Source organism: Urocampus carinirostris, chromosome 15 (assembly GCF_059441175.1).
Source record: "Urocampus carinirostris isolate Australia breed hairy pipefish chromosome 15, RoL_Ucar_1.0, whole genome shotgun sequence".
NCBI lineage: Eukaryota > Metazoa > Chordata > Actinopteri > Syngnathiformes > Syngnathidae > Urocampus > Urocampus carinirostris.
The window spans coordinates 33,760,233-33,780,286 of NC_142363.1; the positions used below are offsets into that span (position 1 = coordinate 33,760,233).

The 20,054-nt window shown below is 40.7% G+C and overlaps 1 protein-coding gene across 1 annotated transcript in view; it reads right to left on the reverse strand.

Annotated features, from left to right (window-relative positions):
• The window catches only part of spred1 (sprouty related EVH1 domain containing 1), a 71,202-nt gene that overhangs the window by 24,349 nt on the left and 26,799 nt on the right, over window positions 1–20,054 (reverse strand). Inside the window, exons 2-3 of the mRNA XM_088354130.1 lie at window positions 14,757–15,024; window positions 979–1,147 (exon numbers count right to left, since the gene is read on the reverse strand). Of these exons, the coding sequence (XP_088210256.1) occupies window positions 979–1,147; window positions 14,757–15,024 (437 nt within the window). The remainder of the gene's footprint in view (window positions 1–978; window positions 1,148–14,756; window positions 15,025–20,054) is intronic.

Sequence of the window (20,054 nt, forward strand, 5' to 3'; positions counted from 1 at the left end):
CACGGCGTATTCAAACTAAAACGGATTCTAAAACTTCCACTTCTCTTAAAATACTTTGTAACCTATTCTTAATAAATATGCTGATAGTTGATTTAGGTTACAGCCCTTCCATTGTTATCCTATTCTTGCTTCCCCCTATAGTCTTAGGGCCCATAGCTAAACAATTTTCAGTTTGTTACGCAAGACTCTGAACCGAACAAAGAGAAAGGGAGCATTGTGGGAGGGCTTTCAGACAACAACATACTTGCATCTTCATCAGGGTTGGGTAGAGTTACTTTAACTGGATTACTTTCAATTACTTTTGGATTACTCCAATACCAAATATGCTAATAAAAGACAAGAGAAACTAAATAGGAATAAAATTACTAAATTTTGTGCAGGCTTGGGGAGTAACTGAATACATGGAACGGCAAAAATGATGTTGGCAAGCTGTTTGCTGGAGATCAAAGAGATCAAAACCAGGAGAGAAAGCTTACCACGTGTTGTGAGTCATCATTTTATTCGTGTTTAGTTTCTTTTGTCTTTTATTAGCATATTTGGTATTGGAGTAATCCAAAAGTAATTGAAAGTAATCAAGTTAAAGTAACCCTACCCAACCCTGATCTTCATGGTGCCACGACGCAGACCAATAGCAGACAAGTATATCATATGATGTCGACCAATAGCAGACACGCATATTGTATGTTGCACCGCAAAGTTGTGAGCCACACAAAATAATTTGTTGTATTGAGGGGAAAACGCTGTAACGATAGGCCGAAAATGATCGTATTCCATATTGTAACGTGAAAACAATGTGAGCTAGGGACCCCATGAACTGCAGGTCTACTGTATTTTTGAGAAACACCGTTCGGAGGGATGAGGAAGGTTTCGTACAGTCAGCTGTCGCTAACAAGATAACCCAGAAGAAGTGGTGCTTAGCATTCTGTCACAACCTTAATCACTAATCAGCTCACACGGCAAAAGGAACACGTGACCCACCTTGGCTGATGTCCTCAATGGCTCTGCGAATTCCTCGATCGAAGGCGCGAGCGTCAGCCGGGCTCTGGAACGTCAGCCCAAACTTCTTGTCATTGATCCTCCAGTGGTGAAAGATGGGGTTGACCTTGTTGTATACCAGACCTTCCTGCAGGACGCACTCCAGCACCACCTAGGACAAAAAAAAGAGGACACAAATGGAAAGTCAGTTTTGCCTGAATGATGGCTTAATAATGCACGAGGCTCTTTTCCGTCATTGGTCTAAAAACCAAGAAATACAATCTGATGCCACTGGCACTATTTTAGGTGTCATTTTGCTGGTTTCAGGCGATTTTCACGTGTTTTCTGTTAAAATCAGAACATTTATACTCAAACCAAGCAGAATTATACAATTCAGGGCACAATCTATTATTTTAAAAAATTCCAGGTTTCTATTTGGGGAAGAAAATACAGTATCTGTCAAGATTGCTGATTGGAATCACCTGTGCCTGCTCATTTGCTGCGGACTCTGATTGGCTCCCTGCCCCTCCTGTCAATCCCCAGTTGTCAGTCCGTCAGTGAACCTCTGCCCCGCAAGACATGGGTTCTGACTCGGTCCTGTTGCCTGTCGGTATTTCCTGTTCTGTATTGTTCCCGTTTATTTTGTCCTGTTTAATATTGGTTTCCAGTTTCGTTCCTGTCTATTTTTGTCTTGTTTATTATCCTCTCCAGTTTTCGTTCCCGTCTTGTTTGTCCTGTTTATTTTCGATATCATGTTTCATTTTCAATCCTGTCTGTCCGTCCTGTCCGGTATCGACCCCATCTGTCCGATATCAACTCGGGCAATTGGAATCGATCTCGTCGGTCACTGGCTTCCTGTCTTTCCACGCCAGACCGCTGCCTAACGTGCATGACTCCCCATTTCCCGTAAAATAAAAGACTTGTTTGAGAGCGTCACGCGTTTGGGTCCTGATCCTGTTCTGGTTCCAGACAATATCTCTTAAAATGAGGGGGGAAAATGCTACCTCTGCTACATAAGACAAATTTGATTCTTTTTATTATGTTGATTTCTCTCTTTTTAAAATAAAAAAATACCTGAAATAAGCTAATTATTTTCTGCCTATAGGGTATTGTTAAAGATGGGATGCGTAGTTTGAGGTTTCCTTAAAAAGTTGAAAGTAGAATTGTTTTCTCTATTAAGTATATGTTAACAATGCCCACCTGAGTTCAAAGAGCCCTTATATAGTTTTTTCTCCCACGCTTTTCTGCTTTTATCTTCAAGATTAGAAGTGTTTATTGTCATATGCACGGTAAAGAACCACAATTCCCTGCACAATTAAATTCTTCTTTGCTGTCCACACAGTTGCCAGCGTAATACAACTAAGAACAGGTATAGAAAAAAGAATATTACGAATATTAAAAAGATAAAAGATTAACTCTTAGATTATCTTAGTTCTATTGTCGTTGCTCTGGCCACCGTGCATATTACACTGGAGGAAAGGAAGCGAGGGGAGTGGAGTGATTTCACACGCATAATCGTGGTTTTCGTTTGTTCTAGGATGAAAATGGTGAAAGTAAGAAAAGGACTATTTCAAATACAGTTAAGTCATCTGTATTTGTATATCACAAAAAAGTCTCTAAGGGCTGGAGGGGGCCAAGTATAGGTCATATCACTGTATATTAATTTGTGTACTGATTGATAATTTTGCTTGATTTAAGCAGTTTTGTAAAAGCTTAAAATATGAAAAAATATCTCTAGAGATGAGATCCATTACTTGACGTAATTTGGTTCATTTCAGGTATTATGTTTGTTTTTTCCCCCTTTATTTTAATACAAATAATTTGTTAAAAAATATCATTATATATTAAAGATTTTACTTAAAATGATTAAACATATATTTTAGAGGCCTGAGTCAGAGGTTTCGAGGACAAGAGCATCCTACCAGACTGGCTTTTACAATTTTTAACTCATCATTTGTGTATGTGTGCTCTTCTGTTCCCAAAATAACCTTATCGCCCTTTAAATTGACTTTGTTGTGTCTGAACAAAGATAAGGTATTGAGGCTTTCCCATGCTGGTAACCTTAAGTAGCTCGAGAAGAAGACAGCCGAGCATGATTTTTTTTCTTTCCTGCGTTACACGAAAAAAGTATCAAGGTGGAAGAGTGAAATTCTGTCAAAACGGCCTCATTGTAGGTGAAGCCAGATAGAATAAGAAGAGGTGGTGAGAATGTGACTGATGCGCAGTGATGCGGCACAAAGTGTACCAGTGATGACTCAGCTGGCTCTTCTCATGGCTATTAAGCTCTCTCTCCCCCCTCTCTCCCATCTTCCATCACAAAAAAAAGACATAATTGTTTGACGAGTTCTTATGACTGTGGGATTTGTGTCAGATCTCAGAGTTTACCGCCTCTCATCTGAGGCTGGTTAGGATTGCTCACAGCTGTAAAGGTGGCGCCTTCGTGCCTCGTCCAAATGAACTTTCGATGGAGGCAAGGGCGATGTTGAAAACGTCTTGTATGAAGATGGGGTTGAAACTGAAAACGTGAAACGCTTGGACTCAAAGCAGAAAAGCAACACTGAAATGGATGACAGTGGAACCTCAGTTCTCGACCATAATCCGTTCCAGAACCATGTTCCAAAACCGATTTGTTCGATCACCGAAATCATTTTTCCCGTTAAAAATAATGTAAATCCTTTTAATCCGTTCCAACACCCTGAATGTTTAACGTAAACATAAAGCTAACCCAGGCTAATCGTACGTTCGCGTTATCGTAATCCTCCGTACGAAAGATTCCCCTAACATGAACGTGTAAAAATAAAACCTCCTGTGTGGAGTTTGCATGTTCTTCCCGTGCTTGCGTGGGTTTCTTCCCACATTCCCAAAAACATGCATCTCAGGTTAATTGGCCTAACCAAATTGTTCCTCAGTGTAAATGAGCGAGTGGTTGTATGCAGGGTTGGGTAGGGTTACTTTAACTTGATTACTTTCAATTACTTTTGGATTAGTCCAATACCAAATATGCTAATAAAAGACAAAAGAAACTAAATGTGAATAAAATTACTAAATTTTGTGCAGGCGTGGGGAGTAACGGAACAAATGGAACGGCAAAAATGATGTTGGCAAGCTGTTTGGATTTATTTTCATTTTGTTCCTGTCGCATTTGATGTTAGTTTTGCCGGAGATCAAAGAGATCAAAGCCAGGAGAGAAAGCTTACCACGTGTTGTGAGTCATCATTTTATTCCTATTTAGTTTCTTTTGTCTTTTATTAGCATATTTGGTATTGGAGTCATCCAAAAGTAATTGAAAGTAATCAAGTTAAAGCAACCCTACCCAACCCTGGTTGTATGTCTATGTTTGTGTGCCCTGTGACTGGCTGGCAACCAGTTGAGGGTGTCCCCTGCCCACTGCACGAAGATAGCTGCGATGGGCTCCAGCCCCCCCCTCGACCCTACTGAGAATAAGCAGTGCAGATAATGGATGGATGGATGTTCTACACTAGTAAATTCGGCAGATAGCTCAGTGGAGTGTTAGCATTCAAACATTAGTGAGAGGTTAACACAACCAGTGAAACATAGGGACACACAAATTTATGAAAAATGGTCTTGCTTTCACAACCATCTTCTCCCTTCTCTTGTACAAAAGGAAAAATAAGCAGCCACGGCGTGCATTAACTCCTCCCCCGCGTGTAAGTCAGCTACACTTGACTAGCCTCACTTAAGACGCGAAGTCTCATCTCATCTCATCAGCTGCACCGCTTATCCTCAGTAGGGACGCGGGGGTGCTGGAGCCCATCCCAGCAATCATCGGGCAGTGGGCAGGGGACACCCTGAACTGGTTGCCAGCCAATCGCAGGGCACACAAGGACAGACAACACGCTCGCTCATTCACACCTAGGGACAATTTGGACCGGCCAATCCAACTGAAATGCATGTCTTTGGAATGTGGGAGGAAACCGGAGTGCCCGGAGGAAACCCACGCAAGCACGGGGAGAACATACAAACTCCGCACAGTAAGTCCGGTAGCTGGATTTGAACCCACACAGGAGGTTCCCAAGACTTTAGAACTGTGCCGCACACGCGCAAAGACGAAAAGTCATCAAAACATTTTTTCATTGCAGAAAACTTAGTGCACCCCTGGTCTTGAACAATTGCAAAACACTTCAAATAAAAAAATCCTGCCTCACAGTCTCGGATCCTGTTAACAAGGTTTATCTTCTTCATCTGCCGACTGGCGCATCTCACCTCCGACGACATGAAGTCGAGTATCGGCCCTCCACGCAACACGCGATACTTCCTCCCGTGCGGCGCTCATCTTACTAACTCCGGCTCCATTCAGTCTCGACCGCCACAATCAGCCCCAGAGGCACAGACACCCCATCCTCCTTGCTTTCATCACCTGATCCCCCGCCGTCCTCATCGGTGTCCATACATGTCCTCTTCCCTTCATCCCTCCGGCTTGCACAATGTCTGACCATTTCCTTTTTTTGCACTATGATGTCTATGCTTGCACCAATGTATATGCGGACTATTTTTGCACCATGATGACTTTGCACCAAATGCAATATTGCACAACCGTTACGATACAACGTTATCACGACAACCCTGTATGTAACATCCCACATGCTGACATTGTTGTGTAAATACCATGTAAATTATAACTATAGCCTTATTCCCCTTGTTTTATAACATTATCTTCTCTGTTCCTTTATCTTCTTGCTCATACCCTCACTATGTGTAAAACTGGAGTGTCATGCCCAATTTCGTTGTCACAATATGTTAGCCCATTTGTAACAATGACAATAAAGGTATATTCTATTCTATTCTATTCTATTCTTCTTAAACCTATCTGTTCACTTTCAACCTTTTTTGATAGGCTTGTCATGGAGTTGAGATTCAAACTAGGATGTCTACTAGCTCTTGTGTATGCTAATTTGGGGAAAACCTTCTTAGACATGGGTTACAAATGGTTACTCTCAATGTAGAGCAGGGGTGTCAAACTCATTTGAACTCGGGGGCCACACGATAGAACAAACATTCTGTCGGGGGCCGCACGAGTAGATTAAAGAGAAAGAAAAAGAGTGATAAAGAAATAAGAGAAAGAGGTAGGGAAAATGAAAGAGGGCGGGACAAAGAAAGAGAGAGGGAGAGAGCGTGAGAAACAAAAGAGATGAAAAGAGAAGTCGTGAGACAGGGGGAAAGAAAGGGAGCGGAAGAAAGAAATCCAAAGAGAAATAGAAAGACAGAAGAAGAGAAAAGAGAAAAGAAAGCGCGAAGGGTAGGAAGAGAGAAAGAGAAAAGAGACAAAAGGGAAAAAGGAAGTTAGAGCAAAAGAAGTTAAAAAGACACAGAGAGAGAAAGAAACAAAGAGCAACAAGGAAAGAGAAAAAGAGAGACACAGAGAGTGAAAGAGGGAGAGACAGAGAGAGAAAGAAAAAAAATACAAGTACAGTGTCTTTGCACCTTTTTTGGCAACATCAAGTTGACATATTTCAACCTGCAGCTTGTTTTTCTCTTGCGCCTCTCTGAGTGTTGTCTCACGGGCCGGATTCAATCGCTTAGCGGGCCTGATCTGGCCCGCGGGCCGCCTGTTTGACACCTGTGATGTAGAGGGTGCTTGTCTTGGCTGAATTATGGTATAAAGGCAATTAATTGTATTTGCACTGTATCTTTATACCAGAAAAGCTATCTGGAGGATGCGACAAATATCAAAAAGTGCTACATAAAGCTTCATTTGTCCGACAGTCGAGATAAAAAAAAAAAAAACATCTAGGCTGCTTTGATGGCCTGTTGGCAGAGAACTACTGTAGTTATTGGTCTATAATGCACACTCTTGTATAATGCGCACCCTTGTTTTTTTTTAGTTAAAAGCATTGTAAGTGACAAACGACAAACTATGAACACAACACCAGCATAAAATTTAAAATGGATTTATTTAAAGTCTTTCAAAGTCCGATTCATCGTCAGATACGTAAAAGAGTTTCTCTCGTCGTGCTCTTTTGCGATTATCTATATCTTTCAGGACTTTCTGTTTTGTCTCTGTATTGTGGGTAAAAATAGTGTGATTATGAGATAAAATAGGTCATCTGTATCACTGGTCTAGTGTTAAGGATTTGTCACTCTCACTGCTGTGACCTGGGTTAGATTCCTGTTGCATCCAATATTTGGTAGTAGTGTTCAGCGATATATGCTGATATAAAAGCGTAAGACCTTGTGTAAAATGTGCACTCAAACTTTTAGCTAATTTGGTTTTAAACACATTGAGCGTTTTACACAAATAAATACAATACGTCATTTTCGGAGATGTTCACACCCGGAAACTCCTTCAAAATTCTGGGTGTGCACATCTCCGACGACCTCTCCTGGTCTGCAAACACCAGAGCGGTGGTAGGGAAGGCCCAGCAGCAACTGCATTTCCTGAGAGTGCTCAGGAAAAAACATCTAAAACAGCAGCTGCAGGTGTCCTTTTACAAAGCCACAGTGGAGAGCCTTCTGACGTACTGCATTATGGTGTGGTATGCTGGGTGCACAGCAGCAGACAGGAAAACGCTCCAGAGGGTCATCAAAACAGCCCAGTCTGGAGGACATTGCCTGCTCTCGCTACTTCAGCAGAGCAGAAAACATCATCAAGGACTTTTCTCACCCCGGCCACCACCTCTTCGACCTGCTGCCTTCCGGCAAGCGCTACAGGTCGCACAAAACAAAAACAAACAGACTCAGAGACAGTTTCTTCCCCAGAGCCATTACCACCCTAAACAGACACCGCACAAAAAACTGAAAAACTCTTGCAAAAACACTACCTCATACGAACGTAAAACGGTACTCAAGTCTATGTTTCTTGCACATGTTGACTGCGCTATGTTTACTGCTCACCTTGCACAATGTTGACCATTTTTTTTGCACTATGGTGACTATTTTTTTGCACCAAATGCATTTGTTGACTATTTTTTGCACTATGATGACTATTTTTGCACCAAATGCATAATTGCACAAACCCTTACGATACCGACTGTATTACGATACCAAACTGTATGTAACATCCTACATGCCGACATTTCTTGTGTAAATATTGTGTAAATTATAACTATAACCTTATCCTCCTTGTTTTATAACCTTATCTTCTCTGTTCCTTTATCTTCTTGGCTTTTTTACCTCACTGTGAATGTGTGAAACCGGAGTGTCATGCCCAATTTTGTTGTCACAATATGTTAACCCATTTTGTAACAATGACAATAAAGGTATATTCTATTCTATATTCTTCTATAAGCAATTACATCAGTGAACACGTGTTTATAGAATTTATCAAGTCTTGGATTATTATAAATAATAACATGGTTCAAATTACGACATACTGTGCATTTAACCGTTTATGACCTTCCACGATTTACCCTTCCCATCCTTTTCCTTATCCTCTAGCAACGATCCAGTCCATAAAACAGTCCATAAATTTATGAAATGGCATCAGATGTGATACAACTGAACGAGTGAGCCACGAGGGCCGGACGAGACCCAGAAAGACCCCAGAAATGTTGTTTAAGTTGAAAACAAAACAGACAAAACATGCTTTTTAACAGTTTTTTACAGTCGATAAATTGATTAGGTCCGGTAACCTTAATCTGTGATTTCTAAAGTTCATCTATTCCCCAAATTGAAACAAGAAAGAGGCACATTGATGACAACTCAACCACAAGAGGAGATAATTACAGTTTGTAACTTCTCCAGCGGACTCGCTGACGGTCTCGAACAATACTGCGGCAAGAGGAACAGATAATGTCACGCCTCGCTGTGGTGGATGACTAACACGAGTCCGTCTGTGGCAGTGTCTGCGGTGCTTGTTTTTCTTGGACTCGTCGCCGTTGTCGTGCCCTCACAAAGCGATTTCATGCCAGGCAACCCGGCACTGGGTGGCATCCCGACAGACCTCCATATGGCAAAATGTTTGTTGTGGCGACTGGGGTAGATGCTGGCGGCGAGCGGGGTGTTTTACCACTTCCCAGAACAGTCGCCGGGGTCTCTGAGCCGTGTGTATGCTCGGCCGTATACCGCGGCATTCCCGTCACGCCCTTTCCTGTGCCACACATGCATACATAGTAATGCACTTAGAGGCCTTGAACACAAAATACATAAAACCGCTCTCAGTCAAAGGCGATTCAGACGCCAGCTAGCCTACGAGCCGCCAATGTGGAAGCGTTAAAAGGCCACCAGAGCCTCCACGTCATTATGTTTGCCACAGACCTCTGACATCACTCTCACACTTTCATTACCAGAGTCTGGATTATCCCATAACATCTACTCCATGACTTATACATATATTGCACGGCTCTTAGGACAAGAGGGTCACGAGGGCTAAATACGCTAAACCCTTGAGGATTAAGATAGAGATGCTATTACATAGATTGAAAGGAAGCAAGTCAGCCACAATGCGTTGGGATGTGACTTCAACAAATTCATTTTTATACCATAACAGAAACAGGTTTCTTCCAACCAATACTGGAAGGTTATGCAGAAAACTGACAACAGTAGACCTTTGGGTTACAACATCCCAATGTGTTCACATTACGATGTGCGATACTGTGTTTTATTCCACCTCTAGTAATGTCATATTCCCCATTATGTGTCATCAATAAATTCTATCACGTGCCACAAAACTCACAAAAGTCAAGCTGTGCGGCGTTCCGGCATATTAATGTACATATCAAGTGTCTTATTTTGTACATCTCCCGGATGCCTTTCCGATTTGGTTGATGTCACATGAAATCCTGGTCTGCTATAGGTTGGTGTCACGGCATCATGGGTGCCGCCATGCTATTAAGCTCAACTCCCTGGAACTTTTCGGACTCTTGTATGCTTCTTAAAGACTTTGCGAGTAAGTGTGATACAATTCTGTATTTTATGTACTGCATTTATTGACTATTGTTCCCATGACCAAAAATCAAATAGATAACCATGGAAATGAAGCTTGAAAATTTTAAGAAATTTGGAGAAGACACACACAATCCTCATTGCTTTGTCACCCTCGCTATGGAATATGGCCGTAACCAATTGACGATCGGGATAATTATTAAAAATACGGGGGCGATTAAAGCGACAAAGTCTTCTTGGGGCATGACAATCCTCGCAAGTGTCTATTGCAAGAGCCATAAAACCAAAATAATTAGATTTTGTAAAGAGCCGCACCATACATTTTGAGACAAAATTCAACAAGATCGCAAAAATGTTGGTTTGGGTATTGGGTGCACTACCGTTTGCTTCGCTCGTGCAAATATTAAACGACATGAAGGAAACTTGCATTGGGTCATTTTTGTCTCTGAGCCATACTTACTCGTGTAAAGAGCCATATATGGCTTGCAAGCCATAGGTTCCCAACATATCGTCTACTTATTGAATGATTCATACCCTTTTACACTTTCAGTAAATGCCAGCTTCAGCGCTATGTAATCCTTATTGAACTAGGGCTTGCTTAAATATTACAAATAACTGGTTTGTAACTTCTGTTTGATAATAGTCTCCAGATTTCAGTATTTCACTATTAATTCTATTTCATGACTAAGCAAATGTTCAAGTTTGTTGATTTTTAAAATGACAAATTAAGCAAACTACATTTTTTGCGACAACTCTTATGAATGGCTTTGATGGATCAAAGCGGCGCCGCCGCGAGCGGCAGCCTTTCCAGCAGCTCCGTGTTAATTTGCACGTTTTGTGATTTATTGTTTTAATGTCTGCTTCTATCTTCGGTGTTTTTCCTCCCGTTTGTCAACTACATTTTGGATTACTTTCTATCCTATGGTTATGGGTTTTAACGCACAAAAATCAACTCCTTGCCCCGAAGAATTCTCGTGCCGGCGTGACGAGGCGGCCTATCGTGGATGGAGAGCCGGAGCTAGCTAAGCGGCTAGCGGCGTTATAAGTCTTCGGTACCGTCCGAAATCATGGTAAATGTGAACTCTCTACCAAATAAGACCGACGAACTGACTGTACTGGTGAAAAACATCAAAGCGCACAGGGAGTGCAGTTTGCTGTGTTTTATGGAAATGTGGCTCACTTCTAGCATCCCGGACGCTAACGTGTAGCTACCCGGAGCTATACGTTTCAGGCTGTTAGACAGAGACACGAAAGCCTGCGGGAAGCGGAGAGGAGGTGGACTCGCTAACACGAGGTGGTGTATCCCTGTGCACAAAGATTTCCAACTGCTGCAGGGACGTCGAACTTTTGGACTAGCGTGTGTGACGTCATCCACCCTGCTGTTGCTAACGACAACACAGCACCCCGAGGGCATCCTGTTAATCTGTTAATAAACAACAAAGGAGACTGCTGGAAATGTGAATTTCCCTACGGGGATAAATAAAGATTCTATCTATCTATCATTCTAGCTAACAAGAAGGCTATTCCTATGGTAATTGTTATATTTTATTCAAACCATGAGACCAGTGAATGACATATCTCGCTGAGACGACAAAGCCCTGCATGCTGTTGGTGAAAAACACAATGGAAAGGGCTAGGGCGTCATCTGACAAAACCTTGAGGCAATAATTGATGACATCCAATCGTGGGAGGAGAAAGAGACTTAAGGTACAGTATAACATACTTTTAGGTTCCAAACTTAAAACGGTGGTAACAATAAGCAGCATATTTGTCGTCTTAATCGAGAAGCATGGCAGAAATGTAGCAACGACGTTCATTTTGGATGCCGATATTGTGCTACATATCACACATCTATCTGGGAACGTCACAAACCTTTTCCACAGTCCTGACACTTCAAAGCTCACTAATGAGTAACCATCACATGTTGTTAATCATAATATAGTGATGTCACGCTCTATAGGCGTAGTGAGTACATTTATAGGCACTTTTTACGCACTAATTACAAGGCTGCGCATATGTTTCCTCACTATATTTTATCCTTTGAGTTGAATCTGTTTCCCACATCCTCCATCTATCATTCTCGGCTCCTGAGTAATCTGCCCTTCTACCAGATGACGCAATCGCGCATCACGGCGTCACGCAGTTTGCTCCTATTTTCAGATACCTGCGCCACAGAGGCGGGTTGAACAACACTTGCTGGGCGAGTGCCTTTGACAGTGGCTACATTTACATGCGTGCGATAATCCGACAGGGATCTGAAGTCGGCTTTTTGGAGCAATCTGAATGAATCGTTCACGTGACTAAAGGCACCCCCGTATGCATGGCGGATGCAAATATTCTGATTCCAAGGGCGAAGCATGAGCTACGTCATTATGTAAATATACGTTGTATCCGCATTTAACCTTTGAGTAAAGGATTATTTCATTTATGTCAAGTACCAAAATCAACAAAGAACCGTGCTTGATGGCTCCAAAAGTGTGTAACATTGCTGCGTCCTGTCTTTTTTACAACAATATGTTCGTACGTAGCTAGCAAAAAGCAGACTTACACTGTAAATGGATGAATACAACTGTGGCATTCTCACCGTGGGGCCAGAAAATGGAATCGAAATGTCTCGGTGGGAAAATGAACCAATACCAATACAATAGTGAGTAAACCGGAGTTTACGTCTATCATTTGTCTGGGTACCGCAGTGCTTTGCAGCCTAAATATATCCCAGATGAGGAAAACTGCGCATTCACACAAGCAATCTGATTACTGGAATGCCTAGACATGCGCAAGTAATCAAAAATATCATGGTCCAACCCAAACATTGCGATCAGAATACTAAGATTTTATTGGATTATTGTACATATCTAGATGGCTTTTCATAACCGTTATCCTGGTAATAATCAGATTAGCGCCTACATGTAACTAGTGATAGAATGGTGGTGTCAATGTCATTCTAGAGACAGAAGATGGAGTTGGGAAAAAATGGGGGAGGGATAAAAACTAGATCGACAGAATGAACACAATTCATTCATGAGACTGGCTAGTTTTCGGAGAAAAATAAGCTCACTGATTAAACTCAAAAATAAAACTTGGCAGCAGCATCGTAAAAACGTGATTTGTCGGCCAACGTCTCCGGTCATGAGTTTAGGATGTTTTTGTAGAACTCTAATTAAAGGTTTATGACATATCCACTACATCCTTGAGGCAATTATCCATTCAGTCTAACAAGGCAGAAAGTCAATGATTAGGTCCAAAGAAAAAAAAACATCAACGTGGGTGAAAATGTGACCAAAGCGCAGGTTACATGGGTTCGTCTGAGTTATTTTGTTCAGGGCTACCAGGAACAGCTGCTGCGGCAATACCCTTAGTAGCAACCACAGTGCCATTCACAAACCAGCGCCACTTGTTCTTGAAAGTTACGGAAAACACTTAAATCATGACGAGGGCTGTCCACAACACGAACATCCTCCTCCTCCTCCTTAGGATGCTCTGAAAAATCGCAAATACGCAGCAACTGCGTGATGGCATCGTGTCAACGTGAAGCCATCTCTCAAAGGAACATTTTCCACTGGAAACGTTTGTGAATCCAACCTGCTAGGACGAGATCAGGGGTCTGAAACGAGTGGCCTGTGGGCCAGAAAATATTTTGAGGTCCCATCGTAATATGAAAGTCCAATGTTTGATTTGGATAGTGCCTTCATGCTGATTAGTGAGGCAGGGCTCAAAATTGAAACCAATTCACTCACAAATTTGGCGACAATTACAGTGTGAGCAAGTAAAAAATAGTTTTGAATGCGGTATTGTAAAGTCAGTGCACTTGGCTGGCTGCACTAGTTGAAAACACCAGAGCAGAATCAAAAGAGTGAGAGAGACATAGTCAGACAGACAGACAGTTATGTGCAATGGAATATAGAGAAGGATAGATAGATGCGAAGGAAAGAGACAGAGAGATAGTTTCCTTTCTTTTTATAAATGTTTGAAAATAAATTCATTCGAGTGTCTTCCTGGCCTCCCAATGAATGGATGCCAGGTTGAGGGGGAGATAGAAATACTGTTGTATTAGTATACTGTCTTATTTAGGGGGTAGTTTATATGCGATATATGCTTATATGTGATTATATACAATAATTGAAGTTGTTTTGATTTTGCTGGTCATTTAGGTTTTTTTTTTTTTTAAAGAAAGGTGAATACCTCTGTATTATTTGTAATTGCAACATCCTTTGCCTGGTAATCCTGAAAGGGGGATACCACATGTGCGGTCCCTTCTCAAGGTTTCTTCATTTTCCTCATGTTGAGATTTTTTAGTTTTTCCTTGCCCTCATGTTGTTTCCAGATCAGGGGATGGTGTAATAATTATATACATATATATATATATATATCATATATACCGGAGCCATATCCCCCTAATAGGAGGTGGCTAGAGACATGAACAAATTCCTGACTCTTTCTGGGAGATTGATACAGAGGAGGGGATTCCCAGCCCCCTCGCTCAACCCAACTGATGTGTTGGGAGTCATTAGAAGCCCAAACCCCCTAATTCCAACCCCTAATGCCGAGCGCCAAGCAGGGAGGCAATGAGTACCAATGTTGTAAGTCTTAGGTATGATTAGGCCGAGGCTTGAACCAGCGACCTCCCAGTCTCGGAGCGGGCGCCATACCCCCAAAGGCCACCGAGCTGGGTAATAGTAATAATAGTCTGAAATAATAGTCTGTGCAATAACCTGTGCAGCCCTTTGAGACTCTTTGTGATTAAGGGCTATTCAAATAAAAATGGCTTGACGTGAATATATTCTACTACCTTGGCTTCAAACTGCACAGTCCTCTGTTGGCTAAATTTGAGATGTGGATTTTTATTCTTGATTTAGGTGGCAGCATGTCAATAGGGAGAATTGGTGGGTCCTCAAGTCAGACCAGTTGAAAATCAGTGGACTGGATGGATTGACACTCACCAGTTTGTCTTTAAGGCGCTCCCCCTTGATGTAGAACTCCGCTGTGGGACTGGGACTTGGGCTTGTGCTGGGCGTGGGACTGGGGCTACAGGGGCTGAGATTGCCCGTGCTGCCCCTGGTGCTGCTGCTGTGGCTGCTGTTGCCGTCGTCCGCCTGGCTGACCTTGTAGACGGTAACGCAGCTGAGGCCGCCGCCGCCCAAAGGAAGCCAACCGCCGCTTGAGTCATCCCGCGTCATCACCACTGCTCTCACACGCGCATAACTGTCACTGTGGGACAAAGCAGTAAATTAGTCTTCATGATCGGTGCTCAAATATTTTCCTTGGTCAAAAAAACAGGCTGAACCACAGAAAAAAAGAACTTTACCAGGTAAGACAATTTGCCTACAAGCGGCAGGTAAACCAAAATTTGTATCACAGGACTGCATAGAGTTAAAATATTTGGCAGCGTGGGAAATAATGATATACAGCAGAGTTCAGGAATGGATGGCTCGCGAGCCAGACATGGCTCTTTTTATGAGTACACTTGGTTCGGAGATAAAATGAGGGCAATGTGACTTTCCAATTTTTGTGTATTTTAGCGAAGCCGAAGCGACAAAGTAAACTGTTTGTTCTGTCTAGAATACATAGGGCACAGTTTCAACTGCAGTTTACATTCACAGTGTAACACCTAGAGACACCTCTTTGGCTGTGCATCTCTTAGTAATCCATTATATGGAAGCTCATTAAACAATCTATGTTCACTGTTGAGATAATTCATGATGAAAACCCACACAACAAACTGTAAATGTACAAAAACGCCAGCTAAGCACCCAGAGCAATTTGAATGGGTGAGCAGTAGGGGTGGGTGGATCTCTGCAGACACAGCACACTTCCTTAAATGCATTCGTATCTGTCTCATTTGCAGGTATTCTTTGACATTTATATAAAAAGAACCACCTTTTACAACAAAAATGAAGGTCAAAATGAGTCTGGATTTTAAGTAACTGTGGGAGAGAGAATTTTAAAGTTACTCTTGCAGTATTATTACTTCATAGATTTTACCAAATCATCAAGTGTCACACGGTGAAGAAAATGTGAGGAATTAAATATATTGCTTTCGTCTAGAGAGCGGGTAAACTACTACTGTAGAATTTTTCTTGAAATACATTACTTAGATCTCCATGAAAGAAAACCTTAAGTTAAAGCTTTGTGAATTAACTCAAGCCTAAACTCCAAGTTACAGTTCTGTTTTGTTGCTTTCAACCTGTTTTAAAGCAATAGTTAATTCAGTTTAACTCAGAGTGAAGCATGCTTTAAAGCTTCAACTGTGGGTGTGAAATGACAGAAGTACAAAATACTCTTGCGCTGTCAAAAGTTAAAGCGTTAAAGATTTAACTGGGAATTAACTCGAGGTTCAACTTCAAGATAAGAGTTCCGATTTGTAGCTTTTAATCCTGCAACATCACAAGAGTTGAGGCACTCTGAGTTTAAAATGCTTTAATGCTTTAACCTTGAATTTAAACTTTAATTGTGAATTACCTCAAGCTTTAGTGTAAAGTTATAGTTCTGTTTTGTTGCTTGAAACCTTATTTAACAAAAGAGTAGAAATGTGTTCTAAAAGCTTTCCTTTTGAGTTATACCTTTATCTTTTACAAAACTACTTTTAATTTGTGGTAAAAATAAAAGAAAAAAAACTGATATATTTTGCTTTCATGGCTCTTTGAATTATAAAGGTTCCTGGCACGCTATCATACCTCTATATACGAGCACCTCTAAACACGGTGATTTCATTATACGAGCATTATTTAAAGCAAAAATCTTTACATACAATGAAAAATCCATGTCACAAGCATTCCAAGAGGCTACCACTAGAGGCAGCTTGAGAGCCCTCACTGCTCAAGACCGCTTACTGGTCGTGTTACAGCTCTTAGTGACACTACTTGCCCTACACATATCCGTAAAATTTTAAAAGGGAGGCAGAGAAAAATGTGCACAAATGGCCACCAAAACAAACGCCACAGCTTGTAGCTTTTGCGGCTCGTTACATTGTAAATTAATTCATTGATTAAATCGGACTCTGAGGAAAGTCAGAAAAGCGCAAAGAAAAGCTGATCACCAGCGGTTGCTGCCTGGATTTTTATGTCTTCAGGGAATTTACCGGGGCGGCGTCGGAAGGGAAAGCTAACAGCAAGGGTAACAACTCCTAAGCCACCATTGTCGAACGTGGCTGGGCACCAACGCCAGATCCATTACCGTGACTCTTGTGTTTTAATCATCACCAAGAACCTTGCAGAAGTCGGGGTTACCCGACGCTAGTGTGTAGCTAGCCTCTGTAAATCATTTTCTATCACTGAAAAGAGTATTCGTCAAAATTTGTTGTACTTTTCTATAATGACAATAAAGCTTAGTTATTCAACTGCAATTCTGTTTTTATTTGTAGATCTATAGGGATTTTGTTACAGTCGTATATTCTCAGTCTCTAAGGACATCATCACAAAGTTTGCATGTCACCAAGTTCTCCTCAAAAAAACAAAAAAGCACAGAAATGCACATTTCTTGTAAAATCGAAAATCGCATAAAAATTGCAATACAGATCTGAAAACTTGCAATTAGGTTTTTTCCCAAAATCGTGGAGGCCTACTGCACATGCTACTAACATTGAGTAAACTGAGTTGGAACACACAGAAATAGGTTTTTATTCTCGTCTGAATTTCTATTTTGCAATTAAATGCCAGCAGATGAGTGTAGCATGAGCATCTTAGCTGGAATACAGGTGAGACAATAGCTTGAAGCCTTACCTAATACCATGTCAAATTCAATCACAATCTGAAAAACTAAACATTATATTTTACACATTTTTCTAAGGGTAAATTTAGGCGTTTCCAAAAGTGGCCATTTGGAGACGAGTACTTTGCTAGGTTAAAATGTTCTTTAGCCATTGTGAAAGAATTGTAAATATTTGACTTCTCTTTCCAAGTCAAATCCATGATTGTGCACATTTGCGCATAATAATGGTGTGTAAAAATGAATCACTGATTGCCTTGTGCACGTTATTTTTAATACACCCACGGAATATGTCCTAAAATTATGTCGACGATCTCATTGGCTAAACAATTTGACGTATGGGCTATTGTGGGCTGTGAACCGTGAAAAAAAGCAGAGAAAGGTGTCAATCAAAAGGGGAGGGCAAACTACCATATTGGGGATCATTTTACGTGTATTTTCAAAGGGAGTTTTGGAGCCAAACGAAAGAATTTCAAGAAGCAACGTCCAACAAAGCAGAAATGTTTTCAGAAATGTTGCAACATCCCCTTATCTGAAACCGCTCAGTCTTGATCAGATATCTTGGCATTCCATGAGGAGAAATATATTTTAATATTATACATTTATGAATGAATCGACATGCAGACATTTATACATAAATGTTCTATTTCATTTTATAATTGTTTATTAAGAGACTGTTTCATCAAATTGGTTTTGAAACACTCAGAATTTAAGAATAGTCATATATAAAGCCCCTTATTTAATCAAAATTTATAATATGCAACAATAAACTCAAAATGCAGTGTTTTCCTTTAATGACAGTTTATATAAAATATTGAAAAAAAAAATTGAAACAAGATTAATTTCTGGAATGTCTCATTTTTTTAAGCAAAACAGGACAGCAATAGTCATAAATGTTAATTAGTCACAAGAATTACAAAAAAGATATATATTTGTAGTCCTATTTCACATTTTTGTTGATCACTTCGCCGGGAAAAAAAGCTTGGCGGGCCGTAATTAGCCCGCCCCTGGTCTACAAAGACTGTTTTTACACAGTACGGTATTCACCACACATAAAGAGTAATTCAAAGTACTGGAAAGTGGCTGACCATTTGTCCAAGCACCACTGTTATTTTCCAACTGACGTATGATTTCCAACCCCCCCAAAAAACCTTTGATTTATTCCATAGCTACCAGAAGGCGATCAAGTCAAAATTGAAGAACCTTTTGCAAGTGTGACCGCACAGGTAAGGAGCTATCATTCAACAGTAAATAAAAATGATTCATCATAAATCATATTTGGAACTCCCTCTGGTCTCTTGCTACGTTTTCTGCTGGCTCACCAGCGTCGTAGCTTTGCTACTTCCTTACCTGCAGTCAGATGTTCTGTGATTAGATAACACAAAACCGTATTGGGCCACCAGAAATGACAAAGGTCAGACTATGCTCAGGGCGTTGTTTTGTACCGACTCCTGGTAAATATATGATTTGAGGATTAGGCAAGAATTTTAATGTTATTGACTTTTTATTATATTCAAAGATTGCTTTTCAGGATTCCTACAAGTGTAAACGTAAGTCTCAAGAAAACAGAAAAAGCACGATGGTACGCTCGCATTTCAACTTGAAATCTTGACAACTCAACCTTTGATCTCCAATGTACACACCCTTGGCAAAGATCACCGTTCTGATTATCAGTTAACAATTCAACCATTCTATCAGAAAGTCTTGGTCTATCATCCGGAACGCATTTTTGATTAACTGCAAGATGGCCAAATGTGAATTGTCACGAAATTCATATCTAATGTGTGTAATACATATATATTATATATATTTGAATTTTCTACTGGAAATACTGTTCCAATGACCCACGTCCCATACTCAAAGATTGTGTGAGCTTTCTCAGGTTGAAGCCTATATAATCAACTACATTATTCCAGTATTCTCTCGATTTTTGCGGTTAATCCTTTATAAAACCACCCGTATTAGGTGAATTTTTGTAAAGTAGTAATCATATACTGTATGTATATATATGTATGTACCATAGCGTGGCCAACCAGTTAACTAGTGCACAGTTTCCCTCATCCAGGATATTCTTATGCTACAAAGCACTCTGGGCCTTGTAGCACAATTACGAATGATCCTTGCAAACTCCAGCCTACTTGCTTAAAAGCCTTGAGCATTGGTTGATTTCACTGGGACATTTGTGTCTTATTTATGCCTTCGTGGCATATATGCCATAATTCAAATATAGTGAACACAATGGAGCTCACTTTTGGAGTGAAACAAGGGTGGTACTTTGTTGATTTGATTAAATGATATGAATAAAATCATCCTTTATTTGATGTCAAAAGTGTAATTTTTTGTCTATAGTAAATTAAATTATTTATTCTGATTGCACTGATAAGCACAGGAAAAAGACCAGACTGACGCAAAGAATGTTTTCATCTGCAGAACTTATTCGTAGAAACAAATCTGCGAAAAGGCTTTGAAAATTTAACCAAGAATACCCTATTAAATTTTGTACAGGGCGCATATTCTTTTATTTATTTACCTAA